Genomic DNA, 16,011 nt, shown 5'->3' with positions numbered 1-16,011 from the left:
ATTTTACAAGCTCTTTATAACATCTATGAACTGAGTGTCATTATCACTACTTTGCTGATGAAGAGATTTAGACTTGAGAGGTTGCCTGAGGTCACATAATTAATAAGTAGCAGAGATGGCCATTGAACCCAGACCCATTGAACTACAGAACAGGTGCTGTTAATCACTTCCCACAGAAAAAGCCCAAAGAACATTTTGTTGGTAGTTGAATTGTACTGGGCCACATGTGATGCAAAGCTGGCAGACTATGGTATTTCTTTTACTAAGAGTGGCTTGTTCTGTCACAGGATGGCCTTGGGGTGTCACACAGGATGGCTTGCATGACTGTTGATTCTTGAGTGGAACTGAGGTGTGACTGAGCCCATGGGAAGCAGTGAGATGTGTCTACCTTGATGGCTAATCCTGAGAAGGCCCCGGATGGATCATGGCCTCTAGGCTCTGTGCTCCTTGAGCACAGGGTTCTTTCCTTCACCCTGGTATCCCCAGCACCAAGCCCATACCTCTAAAATACATTTCTCAATGTCCAATGAATAATAGAGGGTCAAAGCACAAGGGTCATCATTTAAGCCAACCTTTGGATCACACAAGTCTGTAACTAGTTTCATGACCATAATTAAATTCATGACCACAAATATCAAGTGAGCCCTCACATTCCCTGGCAGTCTACAGCACAAATATGTTCAGTCTCTGATGATTTCACAGTTTCTTCCAAATATCCAGCACCTTGAAGATCTTGTGTAGCAGATATATGCTGGTTTTCAGTTCTCCAGGATCTGAACCTATTTGTAATCCTCCATTGTGTGGGTCTTGGTGAAAGGCAAGGAAGATAAAAGGGTCAGAGAGTCACTCCCTCATCCACCCCAGAACTAGGGCTCAAGCATTGTTGTTGTTTAGTTGCTAGGTCATGTCCAACTCTCTTGTGATCCCAAGGATTGTAGTGTGCCAAGCTCTTGTGTCCATGGGATTTCCCACGCAAAAATACTTGAAGTTGCCATTTCCTTCTCTTGGGGACCTTCCAGACACAGAGGTTGAACCCAAGTCCCCTGTATTGGCAGGCGGGTTCTTTACCACTGAGCCAGCAGGGAAGCCTGGGCTCAAGCATATAATCTATAATTGGCCAATCTGGTGCTTACAACCAGGACTCTGCTTTCTGAGCTAGTGACAGCAAGGCCCAGGGATCTTTAGAGGCTATTTATAGTGGTGGGCATTGCAGAGTGGTCTTGTGCTGGCAGCTTTATAGGAGGGTTTTTCACCAGACTGTTCTAGTGCCATGGGCCTATGAAGATGCCTTCCCAGTTTTCAGTTATAACTTTTACCTTTTCACTGAACTCCAAACTTGTGTATGTAGCTGCTTACTTAATAGTTCCACTTGGATATGTAATAGGAATCTCAGATATTACAAGACCAAAATAACCCCTTTCTTCTTCTCACAAAACTTTTTACCTCTCACGTTTTTCCTGTCTTATTAAATGGCATCACCATCACCTAGTTGCTCAAATCAAAAGCCTACAAGTCATCCTTGATTCCTCTTCTCTTCTTAATGTTAACAGCCAATTGTGTGTGAGTCCTATTGACTCTACTTTTGAAGTATACACTAATCTGATTGCAAATGTTGCAAGCACCTAGAGTTTTGTAATAACCTTTAGGGTCACCCCCATCGCTCCCCCAAGTTATTTATGTCCCAATACTGGGAACTTGTAAATATGTTATCTTGCATGTTTAAAGGACTTTGTGATTAAAGATCTCTTGACATGGGGAGATTATCCTGGGTTATCTAGGACAGCCTAATATAACCACAGGGTCTTTATGAAAGGGAGGCAAAAGGATCAAAGTCAGTAGTAGGAGACGTGACAATGGAAATAAGAGGTTATAAAGAAGTGAGGAAGGGATGCCATGAGCCAAGGAATGCAAGTGGCTTCTAGAAAGGCAAGGAAACAGATTTTTCCCCTGAAGCTTCCAGATGGAATGTAGCCCTGCAGACACATTGATTTTAGACTTCTGACCCCCAGACCAGTAAAACACTAAGTTGTGCTCCAATTCCAACCACAGTGCCTGGCACAGGCTAAGAGACCCTCAGTGAAAACCCATTGCATGATTTCATACTTGACTTTATTAAGGGCTTAAGGTTCAACTTGGCAACAGCAGGGTTGGACCTAGACCCCAGGTCTCCTGACTGAACTGAGGCGAAACTAAGACCTGGCTCCGAGCCTTCCTGCTAGAGCTGGGGCCACCGAGCCCCTGGTCAAAGAGGAATAGTTCAGAGGTAATACAATGGCAATTTGATCTCTGGTTCCTCGGCCTTTTCTAAAACCAGCTTGAACATCTGGAAGTTCACAGTTCACGTATTGCTGAAGCCTGGCTTGGAGAATTTTGAGCATTGTTTTACTAGTGTGTGAGATGAGTGCAATTGTGCTGTAGTTTGAGCATTCTTTGGAATTGCCTTTCTTTGGGACTGGAATGAAAACTGACCTTTTCCAGTCCTGTGGCCACTGCTGAGTTTTCAAAATTTGCTGGCATATTGAGTGCAGCACTTTCACAGCATCATCTTTTAGGATTTGAAATAGCTCAACTGGAATTCCATCACCTCCATTAGCTTCATTCGTAGTGATGCTTTCTAAGGCCCACTTGACTTCACTTTCCAGCCATGAAATTAAAAGATGCTTACTCCTTGGAAGGAAAGTTATGACCAATGTAGACAGCATATTCAAAAGCAGAGACATTACTTTGCCAACAAAGATCCGTCTAGTCAAGGCTATGGTTTTTCCAGTGGTCATGTATGGATGTGAGAGTTGGACTGTGAAGAAAGCTGAGTGCCAAAGAATTGATGCTTTTGAACTCTGGTGTTGGAGAAGACTCTTGAGAGTCCCTTGGACAGCAAGGAGATCCAACCAGTCCATCCTAAAGGAGATCAGTCCTGGGTGTTCATTGGAAGGACTGATGTTGATACTGAAACTTCAATACTTTGGCCACCTCATGCGAAGTGTTGACTCATTGGAAAAGACCCTGATGCTGGGAGGGATTGGGGGCAGGAGGAGAAGAGGATGACAGAGGATGAGATGGCTGGACGGCATCACCGACTCGATGGACATGAGTTTGAGTAAACTCCGGGAGTTGGTGATGGACAGGGAGACCTGGCATGCTGTGCTGCGACTCATGGGGTCGCAAAGAGTCGGACACGACTGAGCGACTGAACTGAACTGAACTGAATACAATGGCAATGATAAGAACGACAAGAGCTAACGTTTATTGAGCAGGCTCTATGAGCTGTGCACTATTGTGTTTAATATTAGCTCATTTACTCTTCAAAGCCACACTGTGAAGTGGAAACTATTATTATAGGTTGAGGAAACTGAAGCACCGAACTGCTAGGTAACTTGCCCAACACACAGCTCAATGTACACAGCTATAAAGGGAAAGTTGCTCTATCGTGTCTGACTCTTCGCGACCCCATGGACTTGCCCATGGAATTCTCCAGGCCAGAATACTGGAGTGGGTAGCTTTTCCCTTCTCCAGGGGATCTTCCCAACCCAGGGATCGAACCCAGGTCTGACGCATTGCGGGCGGATTCTCTACCAGCTGAGCCACAACTATAGGTTTCCATCAAATCCTTCCGCGCTCTTACTCCCTTCCGCTGCTTGGATGAGGGGATTGCTTCTATGTGAAATCTCGCACACTCCAAAGGCCCTCGGGGTCGTTGCTCTCCCGGAACAGAAGGGGGCGTCCCTGAGCGCGGGCGCGAGGTGGGTGGGGCGGGGAAACGGTGGAAGCAGGGATTGGGTGAAAGAGATAAGAAACCTAATGGCGGAAGTCCCGCCCAGGCTGGGTGAAACTTCCGGCTCCAACGGCTTGGGGCTTGTGCTGACCGAGCGGAGCCAGCAGCGCCAGGATGGTGCTGCTGGAGAGTGAACAGGTATAGCCAGAGCTGGCCGGCTGAGGGACCGATGCTGTTTGGGGCTTAGCTCGGGACCTCTGTCTCGTTCTTCGGGAGGGACAGGGACTTTGACGAGGCGGGAAGGGGGTTTGTGGTTGCCTAACGGGGCCGGGCTTCTTGTGTTCCAGTTCCTGACGGAGCTGACTAGGCTCTTCCAGAAGTGCCGGTTGTCGGGCAGCGTGTTCATCACCCTGAAGAAGTGTAAGCAGCTGTGGACGCGGCAAGGCCGGAAGGGGGCTGGGAGGCCCAGTGACTGGGAGCCTCAGGCAGAATCTTTCTGCTGCCCATCCTCTGCTTCCCCTGCCTTCCTCTACCTTCTACTGGGCCCATTCAGAGCTGAGGGGCCAGAGAGTACTAGGGATTGGGGCTGGTGCGGCCCCCAGCACTTAGCCACCTAAGTCAGTTCCGGTTCCAGTGGGCCCCAGTCATGTCAGGGCTGTCCTTGTCAAGGATTCCAAGCCGCGCCATGATTAGTGAGATTTAATGTGCTTTGATATTACAATGTGCCCATCGTGGGAGTCGCAGGTAGGTTTCCCAAGGTGTGATCAAGCCATCTATGATAGCAGATAATGTGATTAACAGAACTAGATCAGTGGAGGTGGATTAGGTATCCTCTTTGTATGCCTTCCCGACTTATTAACTTTTTGTCTACCTGTTAAGTCTGTGACTGTGTTCACCAGGATGTGTTTTTCATGCAGATGATGGCCGAACTAAACCCATTCCAAGGAAGGGTTCTGTGGAGGGCTTTGAGCCCTCAGACAACAAATGTCTGTTAAGAGCTACTGATGGGAAAAAGAAGATCAGCACTGTGGTAAGTTGGATTCCTAATACATCTGTTTTGGAGTTTAAAGACTTGAACTTAACTGAGGATGGGTTATATTTGTACCCGGTTTTGTGGGGTTTTTTGGGTTTTTTTTTTGTAAGTTACTGAATAAAGCCTAGTGTGTAGTTCCCCAGCTGTTTTGAAATCAAGATCTTCTTTTATTACCTTGGTAATAGAAAGGCCAAGAGCAAAATTAAAATGAAGAAGGTAGAAGTCAAACACTTGTTAGAAAAAAATATTAGCATATCGGTCCTTACTCACAGTAGCACTGTAAGGAGCAGCTGGCAGTTGATTCCTTATTCTCTGACTGTGCTGGGGCTTCAGTGAACAGTTTCTTGGTACCAGATGCTTTTAAGCTGATTATTCTTTTATGGTTGTGGTTTAGGTACCAAACATGTATCGTATCAGGTTTTGAATTTGAGTATGTAGCCTGGCATGCTACAGGCCATGGGGTTGCAAAGAGTCAGACACTGCTGAGCATATGCTACATTGAATAAGAGCTCCCTTTCAAAGTGGAAGTTGAATATGGCAAAGCAAGAGACTCCTTGGATCAAATGAATACTTCTTTATTCTATTGGGACAGAACCAGACTGCCCTCTAATCAGTATAGGATATCCACAAAAATGTGGGCCATAATTAGTTGATTAATGTTCCATTACTAGGTATCTTGAGAAGATTTTTACAATAAAGCAAGCATTTATGTGGCTTAAAAAAAAAATAAAGTTGGGTGTCATGAAATACGGAAAACTAAGGAATCTTCAGACATAAAATTTCTCTTGTGGTAGCTTGCAGTTTGCTTAAATGGGCCTGAATTAATGGAAGGTAGGTTTAAAATAAGATGGGGAGGGTGTAATTTAAATGTATCTTGCACAAAAGGTTAAGTTCTTTGACATCTCTTAGACTCCTTAGAAAAAATCAGTGCGATGTGTTTAAGAGATTTCAACAGAGGCGAGAAGCATAGCTTCTTAAGCAGCCCATCTTTCCCATCTTGGTACAATTCTAAAAGTGCAGCGCTACTTTACTTGTTCCTCAGGCAGAGGAAAGTGGAGTAGAAAAATAGCTTTCCCATTCCTGCAGTGGGGAAGAAATATTTTTAAAGATTAGGATGTCTTCATGAGGCTTTTGAGTTTTACTGGGTGAGGCAGATGATTTTTTTGTGGTAACAGGGGTGATCTTTTCCCCCTTATTTTCCAGGTGAGCTCCAAAGAAGTGAATAAGTTTCAGATGGTGAGTTTCTGGTGTTCTCTGTGTCCCATTTCTTGAGGCAAGAGTCAGCCTAATGTTTAACACTGGGTTGGGTTAAGATTGTGATTTAAGTTCACTGCTCTCCTGTAATACTGTATTTTAACCAATCGTTTACAAGTAAAAGCTGCCAAGCCACAAATTTTACTTCAACACTGACATTGTCTTTTCAGCTAAATTTTGTTGTCTTAGGCTTCATATATGCCATACTTACAGTACAGTTATGTAAGTTGCCTGCAGTCTTCCATTTTTGCTTAAAAGAAAAGTAAAAAATGTGCAACTCACTAGTGGGTGTTGCAGAAGGTGCTATAATGTGAGGGTGTTTCCCTTACACCATGTTGCTTAGAACACAAGTGTCCCATAGTATTCTACACTTTATGAGTTAGGCTTTCTGATTTTGGCAACCCTAAATCCATTATGGAAGTAGGGCAGATGCTGCACCAATTTGCAACTTTTCCCACTAAGGTCACGCTCTGTGTCTTCTAGGCTTATTCAAACCTATTGCGAGCTAACATGGATGGGCTGAAGAAGAGGGACAAAAAGAGCAAGAGTAAGAAGAGCAAAGCAGCACAGTGAAGGGCACCAGCTTTCCTGCTTTCACCAACTAACCACTGAATTGCTATTTTTCCTTTGGTTTTTATTTTTGGCCACAAAGCTGAGTTTCTGACTCCCTTATAATGACTGTTTTCATGTGAGATTAGGGTCATTTTTGGATGGAAGAAGGGCTGCAGTGTTTACAGGGTAGTTACAAGAAGCCAGTTTATCTTAGATCTGGCTAAGTGGTTTGTGTTGGACGGTTGTATGTTCCTGGATAATAGTTTACAGACTCTGTAGCCATCTGTAAAGAGCAGTGTATTATTTAACCTGTATTTATCAGCACTGACCAACTTTTATTCTTTTTCCTGCCCCATAAAAAGTTTCTGGCCACAGCTCCTCGTTCTGGAATGATGTGACTATGAATAGGCTTGAGGCCCTGTCTTTTGGTTTACTAGAACTGAAACCTGACACTTTTATTAAAAGTTGTGTTATTTCATGGATTTCCCAGCTGGCTGTATAATTTTATCATCTTAGTGCCTTTAGCAAATTTGAATGAGTTTCATAGCCAAGTAAGAGTTTGCTTAACCAGACTAAGGATAAGCTTATTAGAGAATCATCAAGAATAAAGATTCCAAGTTAATGATGATACTTGATTTCTTTATGCCCTTTACTTTGGACATTTTCATATGCTTGGTATATAGGTCTAAGAGAAGAACAAAGCTGTTTTCTTGTGTTCTAGCTCCATAAACCCTGCAGTGTTAATAGATTTGCAATTAAAAAGCAACAAATATATGAAAACATTTATTCAAAAGATAAATTTATAATATATTACACATGAAAAACCTACAAAGCTCAGCTTTGTAGGACAGCTTAGAATGTAAAGCTAATTTAAAATTACAATGAATGTACAGTATTTTGTAATATAAGCTCCTGTCTGTTTGATAGTTCTTTAGGATTAAAATAAGATTCTGTAGTAGTCATCTCTGTAGCTGTACAGGAAGAGCACAGACACCCTGCAAGAGGAGGGAGAAGACAGGATCAGTGTAACGGGTAGAGAATGGGGCTGATAATTTATTTTTAGAACACTTAACTGTAGGAGTTCTGTGTAATCAAAAACAAGATGGAAGGCTGGTCACTAAAAACATTTTAGTGTTTGAAAACATGAACAACGCATTCTGACAAGGGGACATAAAACATAGGAGTTACCTGGGTGATTAAAATGATAACTGGGATAGCTGCTACTGAGATCACTGTGTTGTTATTGATAAGATCATGACTGTGATTCACAGTCCTGACATGTATTTACTGGTCACCAACTGCAGTTCTAACATAGCAACTTCTTAGTCATCTAACCTCAACAAGACAATAACATATTTGTCACTCCAAAACCCCTTCTTGGGGAAAAACTCCTAAAAACAAACAACACCCCTCCGACCCCAGCTTGAGTTTTAACCTATATTGAAACCTGCAATGCCTAAGTGATAACTTACTTTTTTTCTACTTTGATGTTATAAATCTCATCACAGACTAATTTGAGGTATCTCTGCTTTGGCAGGCGTGACAGCAGCTGCTTCACAGTTGTGTTAAATGCCTGTTCATCAGCATCCCACTAGGAAAAAATATAGATAAAACTTAACACAGCAGGTACTAAGGTTTATTAATTGGCTTTTCCTGGGTCACTAATGAGGTGTCAACGCCATGCCCCCTCTATGTACACTGAAGAAATCAGTTACAGGGGGGAGAAAACTAGTGGGGAGACTGCCAGGGTTCTTCCTGAAGAACTGAATTTCTTTATAAAACCAGCTTACTAGATCCTGCCTAAGAATGATGCAGCCCCAGTGTGTTAATGTGACTACACCAGTTATTTCTGCCAACTGTTGACTTTAGGTGAGATGGAGATGCCACTTCTGATGTGCACCCGTTTGAGTGGCTCATGAAGCAGTAAATTACCAGTATCATGCTATATGCTTATTTACCAGATGGGAGAATACCAGTGGGGGACGGAGGACCGGAGGGGGGGGAGGGGGAAGTCAGCTTATAAGAGAAGCTACAAGATATATTGTACAGCACAAGGAATATAACCAATATTTTATATAAATGGAGAGTAACCTTAAAATATAGCATGAAATGGCAGTTCTGGGGCAGAGTTCATTTTTCATCTAACTTAATCTGACTAAACACTCTGGATAGACAAAAGTATTCTTTGGTTAGATATGCTGCAAAAATCACATGTAGTTATTCTTACAGTTAAATATTCTTATAGCAAAGGTAAATATTAAATTTTTTTAAAAGTTCAGTTAGGCTATTTGATAATAAAGGTATGTTATATACTAAAAAAAAAGCATATAAAAAAGGACCTACATTCAGTTTTTACAGAAAGAGCTTCCATATAGTTTTAGTTCTGCAGATGAGCTTTCCTGGTTGGAATGAAGGTTTGAAGCAGCACAGTATGGTGGGTGAGAGTGTAGATTCCACTAGTTTGCCTAGGTTCAAATCCTGGCTCTGCAACTCCCTAGTTGGGTGACTTTGAGTAAGATGTTTAACCTCTCTGCTTCCATTCTCCATAAAATGTAAAATAAGGATCTGTAAAAAGGTAACAGTATGTATCCCTTGGGGTTGTTATGATTAAACAAGTTAACATTCCTAAAGTGCTTAGAACAAAGCCTGCTAAAGCTCAACACACAGAAAAAACCCTAGATGTTTGTTAAAAACCCTAGATGTTTGTTAAAAACATCTCTGAAACGTTAAAAAAAAACCCAGAACACTAGAAAAGTGTGATTCCCTCAAAATCTGATTTAGTAATACATGTCACATAAAAGAAACAATGCTCCTAAATTCCTGGGACTGCTAGAAAAATACCTCATATCAAAGAAAATAATGCCACTTTCAACTTTCTTTTAGCAAATCAATAGCAAACTTTGGGATTTTAAAGACTAATAGTGCAGAAGAGTTCATCTTGCTTACCTCTAATGACAGAAACTGTAAGATTGTTTCTTTGGGTAGATCCACCTGTTGATACACAAAAATGTACATCATGTCAGGGATCCTAAGCAGCACACACTGACTTGTGACTGTGGTGTCACTTTGGATGGAGCAGCATGAATGGGATGCTTCCGTGCTGCTTATTGAATTTGGCAGTGATGTGATCTCAGCACTCAGAACTAACACATCACACCGCAAAGCTTTGGCAGCACTACCTGCAAAGGCCTGCAAAGTGAAGAGTGAAAGTTGCTCAGTCGTATCCGACTCTTTGCAACCCCATGGACTATACAGTCCATGGAATTCCCCGGGCCAGAATACTGGAGTGGGTAGCCATTCCCTTCTCCAGGGGATCTTCCCAACCCAAGGATCAAACTCAGGTCTCCCACATTGCAGGTGAGTTCTTTACCAGCTGAGCCATGAGGGAACCCCAAGAATACTGGAGTGGGTAGCCTATCCCTTCTTCAGTGGATCTTCCCAACCCAGGAATCGAACCAGGGTCTCCATTGCAGGCAAAGTCTTTACCAACTGAACTATCAGGGAAGCCTGAAACATTTAGAAAAATGATTTTCATTTTCAGTCCCCCTCCTCCCAATCTTTCAGAGGAAGAAACTAGGAGAAACAAGCCAGTATCCCAATTCTGTTGACAATGAGCAAAAATTTGACAGTGTGGACAAAAGCCATCCTCAGAAAGTTAAAGAAAGTGACTTACAGCCAAAATTTCAATTTCGCTGCTTTTCTGATGTAAGTTAGCAAGGGAGGCCTGAAGTCGGGTTTGTACCTAACAAGAAGGAAAGTGTGTTAGAGTTCAGAATCTGTCCCATCAAGCCATCTTTCTTGCCATTTCAGTTCTTATTCTAGGAAACAATCACAGGTGACAAACCAAATATTATATAAGAACTTGCTCTTCATCCACCTCAGTAAGATGAGTGTCTAGTGTATTACAACCTCAGGGAAAATGAGATTTTATAGCCTACCTTGATCATTTGTTTACTAATCTGCTTATTTCTTTATAATTTTGAACTGACATGTAATAAAAGCTCAGTACTGTAAGACAGTGCATGCGGAAGCAGGGAGATTTTAGTATTAAGCTAAATTTAAGAAGGGGACAGTGACAGCATTGAGAACATGGAACTGAAATATCGTAGATATGAAAAGTGAGTTTCCACCCAACACACTGAGAAACAGTCAGGAAAGCTAACAAAATGAGGTAACTTGATCTTTTGTGTTTCAGTCTAATTACACTCCTAATAATGGCTACCCTCTCATACCCTATTCCCAAATGAGGCCTGTGTCCTAACTCTGCTCATTAGCTTTGTTTACACTGTCCTTCCCTCTGTCCCTTCCATTTGGAACACCCTCATCTTCCCTCTCTGCCTACTGAAATCCTTCAGGGATCACCTCCACGAGGCCTATCTTGATCATCCATACAAACACTGATCTTTCTCTCTCCCCCATGTCTGTAGCATACTCTAACCCTTATTCAGTATACTTAATTCAGCATCCTATTACTGATTTTCTTCTATTCTCCAACTATATATATGCTTCTAAGGTTATAAAGTCTTTGAGGACGGGGCCATGTCACGTGTTTTCCATTTTACCTGGCACTTAGCACAGAATCAGGCAAATAAGAATACCAGAAACATGTATGCAGTGAGAAACCTGCTACACGTCTTGTGGTAGATCTCTTCTGCTTTGTTATGTACAACAAGACCAAATGGGATCAGAAACTTTTTGCTTGGACTCAGTAATTCTGACAGCGCTGCTTCTGGGTGCCCACAGTGTACACGGAGGCCTCTTTGGAGGACAAACGGGGCAGAATCTTGGCACCTGTGATGCTTTGTGTTGGTGAGGTTTTCAGAAGTCACCAAGTTCAGGAATTGGGAAGAAGAACATTTCCAGGAAACTGTTCCTTCGTTCCCTTTCTTGTTTTCTTCCTCCTTTGTGGCTCATGTTAGAAAGCCGAGAACACTCTGACCATGTACCTGAGTCTCATACCGCCTTCTGGTGCTAGCTGACAGCTTTTCGGGGGCAACCACACTCACAATGGGAACAACCGTTGCTCCATGGATTTCAAACAAACCTGAAACAGAGTTTTAGCAGTTATGGCCTTATCTGGTCCCACTTTCTATCACATACCACAGAGTTGGCAGAGATGATTAGGATCCACTTGGGGGTGATTCTGTGGACTGGATTATGTCTAAGCCTTGTTTTCTGTCTCTGCAACTGTCTGCACTTGACCAGAAACCCAGGACCCCACTTCTCCCCTAGTAGTTCTGACACTTCTGTCAGGATCACCAGCCTTCCCTCCTTCAGTGGGAGGTGACAAAGGCACAGGAAGGCAATATGAGTCAAACCTCATGAACCTAAGGGAAAAAAAGGCAAGCTTAACATTTCCCAAACTATAGTTCTTTAAATTCCTCTAAGTATTTGAAATCTGATGGTGGCAGACAGAAATGAACCCAAAAAGCTTAATTCTGTTAAAAGTCAAGTAATGTGTTCTCGTGGACTTCACTGGGACATTTCTTTTTCACTTGGGTTGACAAATGTAGTAAAACTAAAGGTGTAACTATCACCACTGTTTCCTCTTGGCTTTCATGAAAACAAATGTACATAATGTCTCCAGGGCACTAAAAAATACTTTTCTTCAATCTTCTATATGGGAAAAATTTATCCACATTTGATCTACATAATAAACTGAATCAAAGGAAGATTAAACCACTTGTAAAAATCAGACAGACATATCAGGACCAGAAGAGTCACCAAACTCCCAGTGGTTTTATCCTTTTCTAGAATGTAAGTTTCATAGGGATTAATTCTTTTTGGTATAACTAATTGTACGTATGTTACTTTAAGAGGATATTACTGATGCAGTGAGTTAGCCACAGTTCTAAGTATTTAAAGCAAACATGTACACACACACACACAAGCATTATTATGTTTAAATTACAATTAGTAATTATACCTGAAGCATTAGAAAATGATCCTTTCAGATTTTGTACTGTAAGATTATCGGAAGCGTCTCTAAAAACAAGCAAACAAAAACAGTTAGAATAAACAGTCACTAAGACAAAAGCAACACATAATTTATAGTGAGCTACACTTAGAGGCTTCTATTAAATATAAAATACTGATATTTAATAAATATTGATTAGCGGAGGAAAACAAAATTTGCCCTTAATTATGCTTTTGATTAAGAGCAAATAAAAATTATAAAGGATGTCACTTCAAATTAACAGTCTTAGAGACAACATTCTGATTTATTCAGCTGGGTTTGGATTACTGGCTCAACATAAGAAGCTAATTTCAATGAAATACAATGGGTGTTCTTTCTGCTCTCCTCACAATACAAGGAAACATTAGCAATGCCCCACTTTCATTATGGATGCAACCTTGGTGATCACCCACAAGAGAACATTTAGTAAATGAGATTCTTTCAGAAGCTGTGAATGGATGTTCTTTCAAACACTGAATTAATTTATAGCCTTTGAGAGACATAATAGCACTCTATCTTGGGAAAACAGGGAAATAATCATTCACATGGAAGAAAGATTTTAAGCCCTTCCCTGCTTAAACTAAATCCCATCTGGCCTGTTAAGTGTCTTAATAATGTTTGCCTGTACTATTACTAATAGTTGCTATTAATTAGTTAACTATTTTTTGCTTTCTCTTCTAAAGCTCTGCCTTTGATTTGGATTCTTAATCCTAATATCTAGAGACTTCAAGAACATTATATATATATATACACACACACATATATACTCTTAGAAAAAGCCTAACAGTGAATTTATTCAAGCTAGGTGGAGATGGGTGGGGACGGGGGTGGGGCCAGGGAAGGCCATGCAAGCAAGAACATTGATTTTATATAAGTCAGGATTTCTCAGCCTGACATTTGGGCCAGATGATTCTTTGTTGGGGTGGAGGTGGGGAGTCAGTCCTCTTAATTATAGGATGTTTAACAGCAGCCCTGGTGTTTACTGGGCTTCCCCGGTGGCTCAGGTGGTAAAGAATCCACCTGCAATGCAGGAGACGGGGTTCAATCCCTGCATTGGGAAGAGATCGCCTGGAGAAGAAAATGGCAACTCACTCCAATATTCTTGCCTGGCAAATCCCATGGACAGAGGAGCCTGGCTACAGTCCATGGGGTCACACAAGTCAGACATGACTTAGTGACTAAACCACCACCAGCCTCGTGCTTACTAGATAACAGTAGTAGATAACAACCAAAAATGTCTGCAAATATTGCCAAATGTCCCCTGAAGGGAAAAATTGCTGACTGAGAATTTACTGATGTAAGTAAAAAAAAATATTAAAAAAAAAAAATTTATTTATTTATGGCTTTAGATCTTAGTTGCAGGCTCTAGAGCACGTGGGCTCCGTAGTTGTGGCAGATGGACTTAGTTGCCCTGTGGCATGTAGGCTCTTAGTTCCCTGACCAGGGATTGAACCAGTGTCCCCTGCACTGCAAGGAGGATTCTCAACCACTGGACCACCAGGGAAGTCCCCCAGTAGAGTACTTTTTTTCTAAGCATAAATAAAAGACTTACAAAAATATAGAAAAGCAAGGGAAATGATCCTTTGTAATCCCACTAATCAGAAATAACTGTAATGAAAAATTTGGTTCATCATTCCAGACATTTTTCTGTGTATGAGCTATATATTTTGGTTGCAGCAAAAATGGGATCATATCTTATTTGTGGACATCCTTCCTTATAATAAACTCAGCTTTATTAGAAAAATAATTTTTAAAGGCTGCACAGTATTTCACTGTATTTACTATAATTTGAGCAATCTTCTATCATTGAATTACTGTGAATATTATAAGTGAGGTTCCCAAAAAAAAAAGAAAAAAATAAGTGAGGTTCCCAGGGACCCTGGAGGTCCCTGAGATCCTTTCACAGGGTATTTGCAAGGTCAAGAGTATTTTCACAATAATCCTAACATGTTAATTATCCTTTTATTTGTATCCTTTCATTAATGTGTAATGGAATTTTCCAGAGACTACATGATGTATATCATAAGAGACTGAATGCAGAAACAGACAACATAAGACAGTAATAGTAATAAAACAATATAGTTTCTTCTACTTATGATTAGAGATTACAAAAATTAAAACAACAATATCTGCAAAAATTTAAAACAATGCTACCTTTCCTACTAAATTTATTTTGTTTTGGAAAATAGTTATTTCCATTAAAAATGTTATTTAGGTTTGCATGTCATGAGTTTATTATTGTTATTTTAGAATAAGCATTTTTAAAATGTTTACATTTTAGTTTCTAACATAGAAATATTGATAGATATAAACCACATAAACAAAGCTCTTAGGGGGTCCTCAAATAATTTTTAAGGGTATGAAGCGGTTCTGAGACCAAAATTTTTGAGAACTGCTGTTAGAAATAATGTGTGTTGATAGACATCTTTGTACTATCCCTATGGAATAATTTTACTGTAAATTCCTGAAGTGGAATTGCTGGGTCTTTTTTTTTTTCTTTTTTAGTTTTAAGGCTTTTAACTGTTAAATTCCTATGCAGACAGTTGAACCAATTTGCAGTGCTATGATGAGTGAGAACTTTTCCCAGAACATTATTATTTCCCAGAATATTAGATCTTTCAAAACCAGTGACAAAACACTACTGCAGGTCACTGATTAACAGACCAAATGAGATAACGGCAGCTAGACTGTGGTTCCTCAGGCTTTTCAAAATGATAAAATAATCTTTGACGTGTTATGAAGGACAAACGCTGAGAGTAAGTTATGACTAGTTTTACATGGAGTCATATAATTAAACTACTGAGTTATTCAGAAGCTGTACTATGGTTCATTAAAAGTTACCCTGGAAAAAAAAAAGTTATCCTGACTGGTCTTTATCTCCCCAAAGGATCAAATTGACATTTAAAATAAATGTATGAAAATTCTATGTAGGCAGTTGAAGCTGGCTTTCTGGTCCTTTGTTTACTAAGTTACCTGGTAGTCCTCTCATCACTGACTTTAGTCCTCAGTTTCTGTACAACGTGGTCCACGAGATCAGACTCCAGCACACGTTTCTCTGTTTGCCTGTCCTTCTCAAAAGACTTAACCTTAAAAAGAATGAAACAGATCCATCATTTCTGAAGGCAACAGGCTGAAGGGTACCATAGTAAGACTCCTCAGTCAACAGTTCAGGTTGGTGGCTCTTACCCGGGGGTGATTTTGCTCCCCACAGGGCATCCGGCAATGATTAGAGACATCTGTGGTTGTGACAGCTGTGGGGGGTGACACTGGCATCTGGTGGGTGGACGCTAGGGATGCAGCTCAACATCCTACAACAGCCCCACAAGGGAGCATCTGGCCAACAATGTCAAAACGTGGCTGCTGAGAAACCCTGTCTAGATTTGAACAGCTTATTATAGACAACAGAATTTAAAAACAAAAAAAAGGCCAAGACAAACCAGCTCCTATTTCATTTGATTCTTTCACATGTTTTCCCCTTTAAACATCCTCGGGTCAGTCACCAAG

At 41.0% G+C, this 16,011-nt stretch overlaps 2 protein-coding genes across 3 annotated transcripts in view; one reads left to right on the top strand and one right to left on the bottom strand.

Moving 5' to 3' along the window:
* The first annotated feature begins 3,801 nt into the window (after positions 1-3,801).
* On the top strand, positions 3,802-7,181 carry SRP14 (signal recognition particle 14). Its single transcript, XM_043471443.1, has 5 exons — positions 3,802-3,910; positions 4,060-4,132; positions 4,630-4,742; positions 5,949-5,981; positions 6,483-7,181. Exons 1-5 carry the CDS (start codon positions 3,887-3,889, stop codon positions 6,570-6,572), a joined length of 333 nt encoding a protein of 110 aa, XP_043327378.1. The 5' UTR covers positions 3,802-3,886; the 3' UTR covers positions 6,573-7,181.
* A 140-nt stretch (positions 7,182-7,321) lies between these two features.
* Positions 7,322-16,011, bottom strand: part of EIF2AK4 (eukaryotic translation initiation factor 2 alpha kinase 4) — a 100,682-nt gene continuing 91,992 nt past the window's right edge. Inside the window, exons 33-39 of one of the 2 annotated variants that reach the window (XM_043471439.1) lie at positions 15,481-15,593; positions 12,478-12,536; positions 11,498-11,595; positions 10,225-10,293; positions 9,498-9,542; positions 8,020-8,142; positions 7,322-7,546 (exon numbers count right to left, since the gene is read on the bottom strand). In XM_043471439.1, coding sequence (XP_043327374.1) covers positions 8,020-8,142; positions 9,498-9,542; positions 10,225-10,293; positions 11,498-11,595; positions 12,478-12,536; positions 15,481-15,593 — 507 coding nt within the window. In that variant the 3' untranslated portion in view covers positions 7,322-7,546. The remainder of the gene's footprint in view (positions 7,547-8,019; positions 8,143-9,497; positions 9,543-10,224; positions 10,294-11,497; positions 11,596-12,477; positions 12,537-15,480; positions 15,594-16,011) is intronic. The other variant, XM_043471438.1, reaches the window with a different exon arrangement.

Source organism: Cervus canadensis, chromosome 6 (genome assembly GCF_019320065.1).
Source record: "Cervus canadensis isolate Bull #8, Minnesota chromosome 6, ASM1932006v1, whole genome shotgun sequence".
Lineage (NCBI taxonomy): Eukaryota > Metazoa > Chordata > Mammalia > Artiodactyla > Cervidae > Cervus > Cervus canadensis.
Note: the sequence above shows the minus strand (reverse complement) of the source record. Positions and strands in the feature narration are given on the sequence as shown.

Coding starts and splice junctions, on each gene's coding strand:
- SRP14 (XM_043471443.1), top strand. CDS start 3,887: ATGGTGCTGCTGGAGAGTGAACAG. Junction 4,743..5,948: donor AAAAGAAGATCAGCACTGTG/GTAAGTTGGATT, acceptor CTTATTTTCCAG/GTGAGCTCCAAAGAAGTGAA. Junction 5,982..6,482: donor AAGTGAATAAGTTTCAGATG/GTGAGTTTCTGG, acceptor TGTGTCTTCTAG/GCTTATTCAAACCTATTGCG.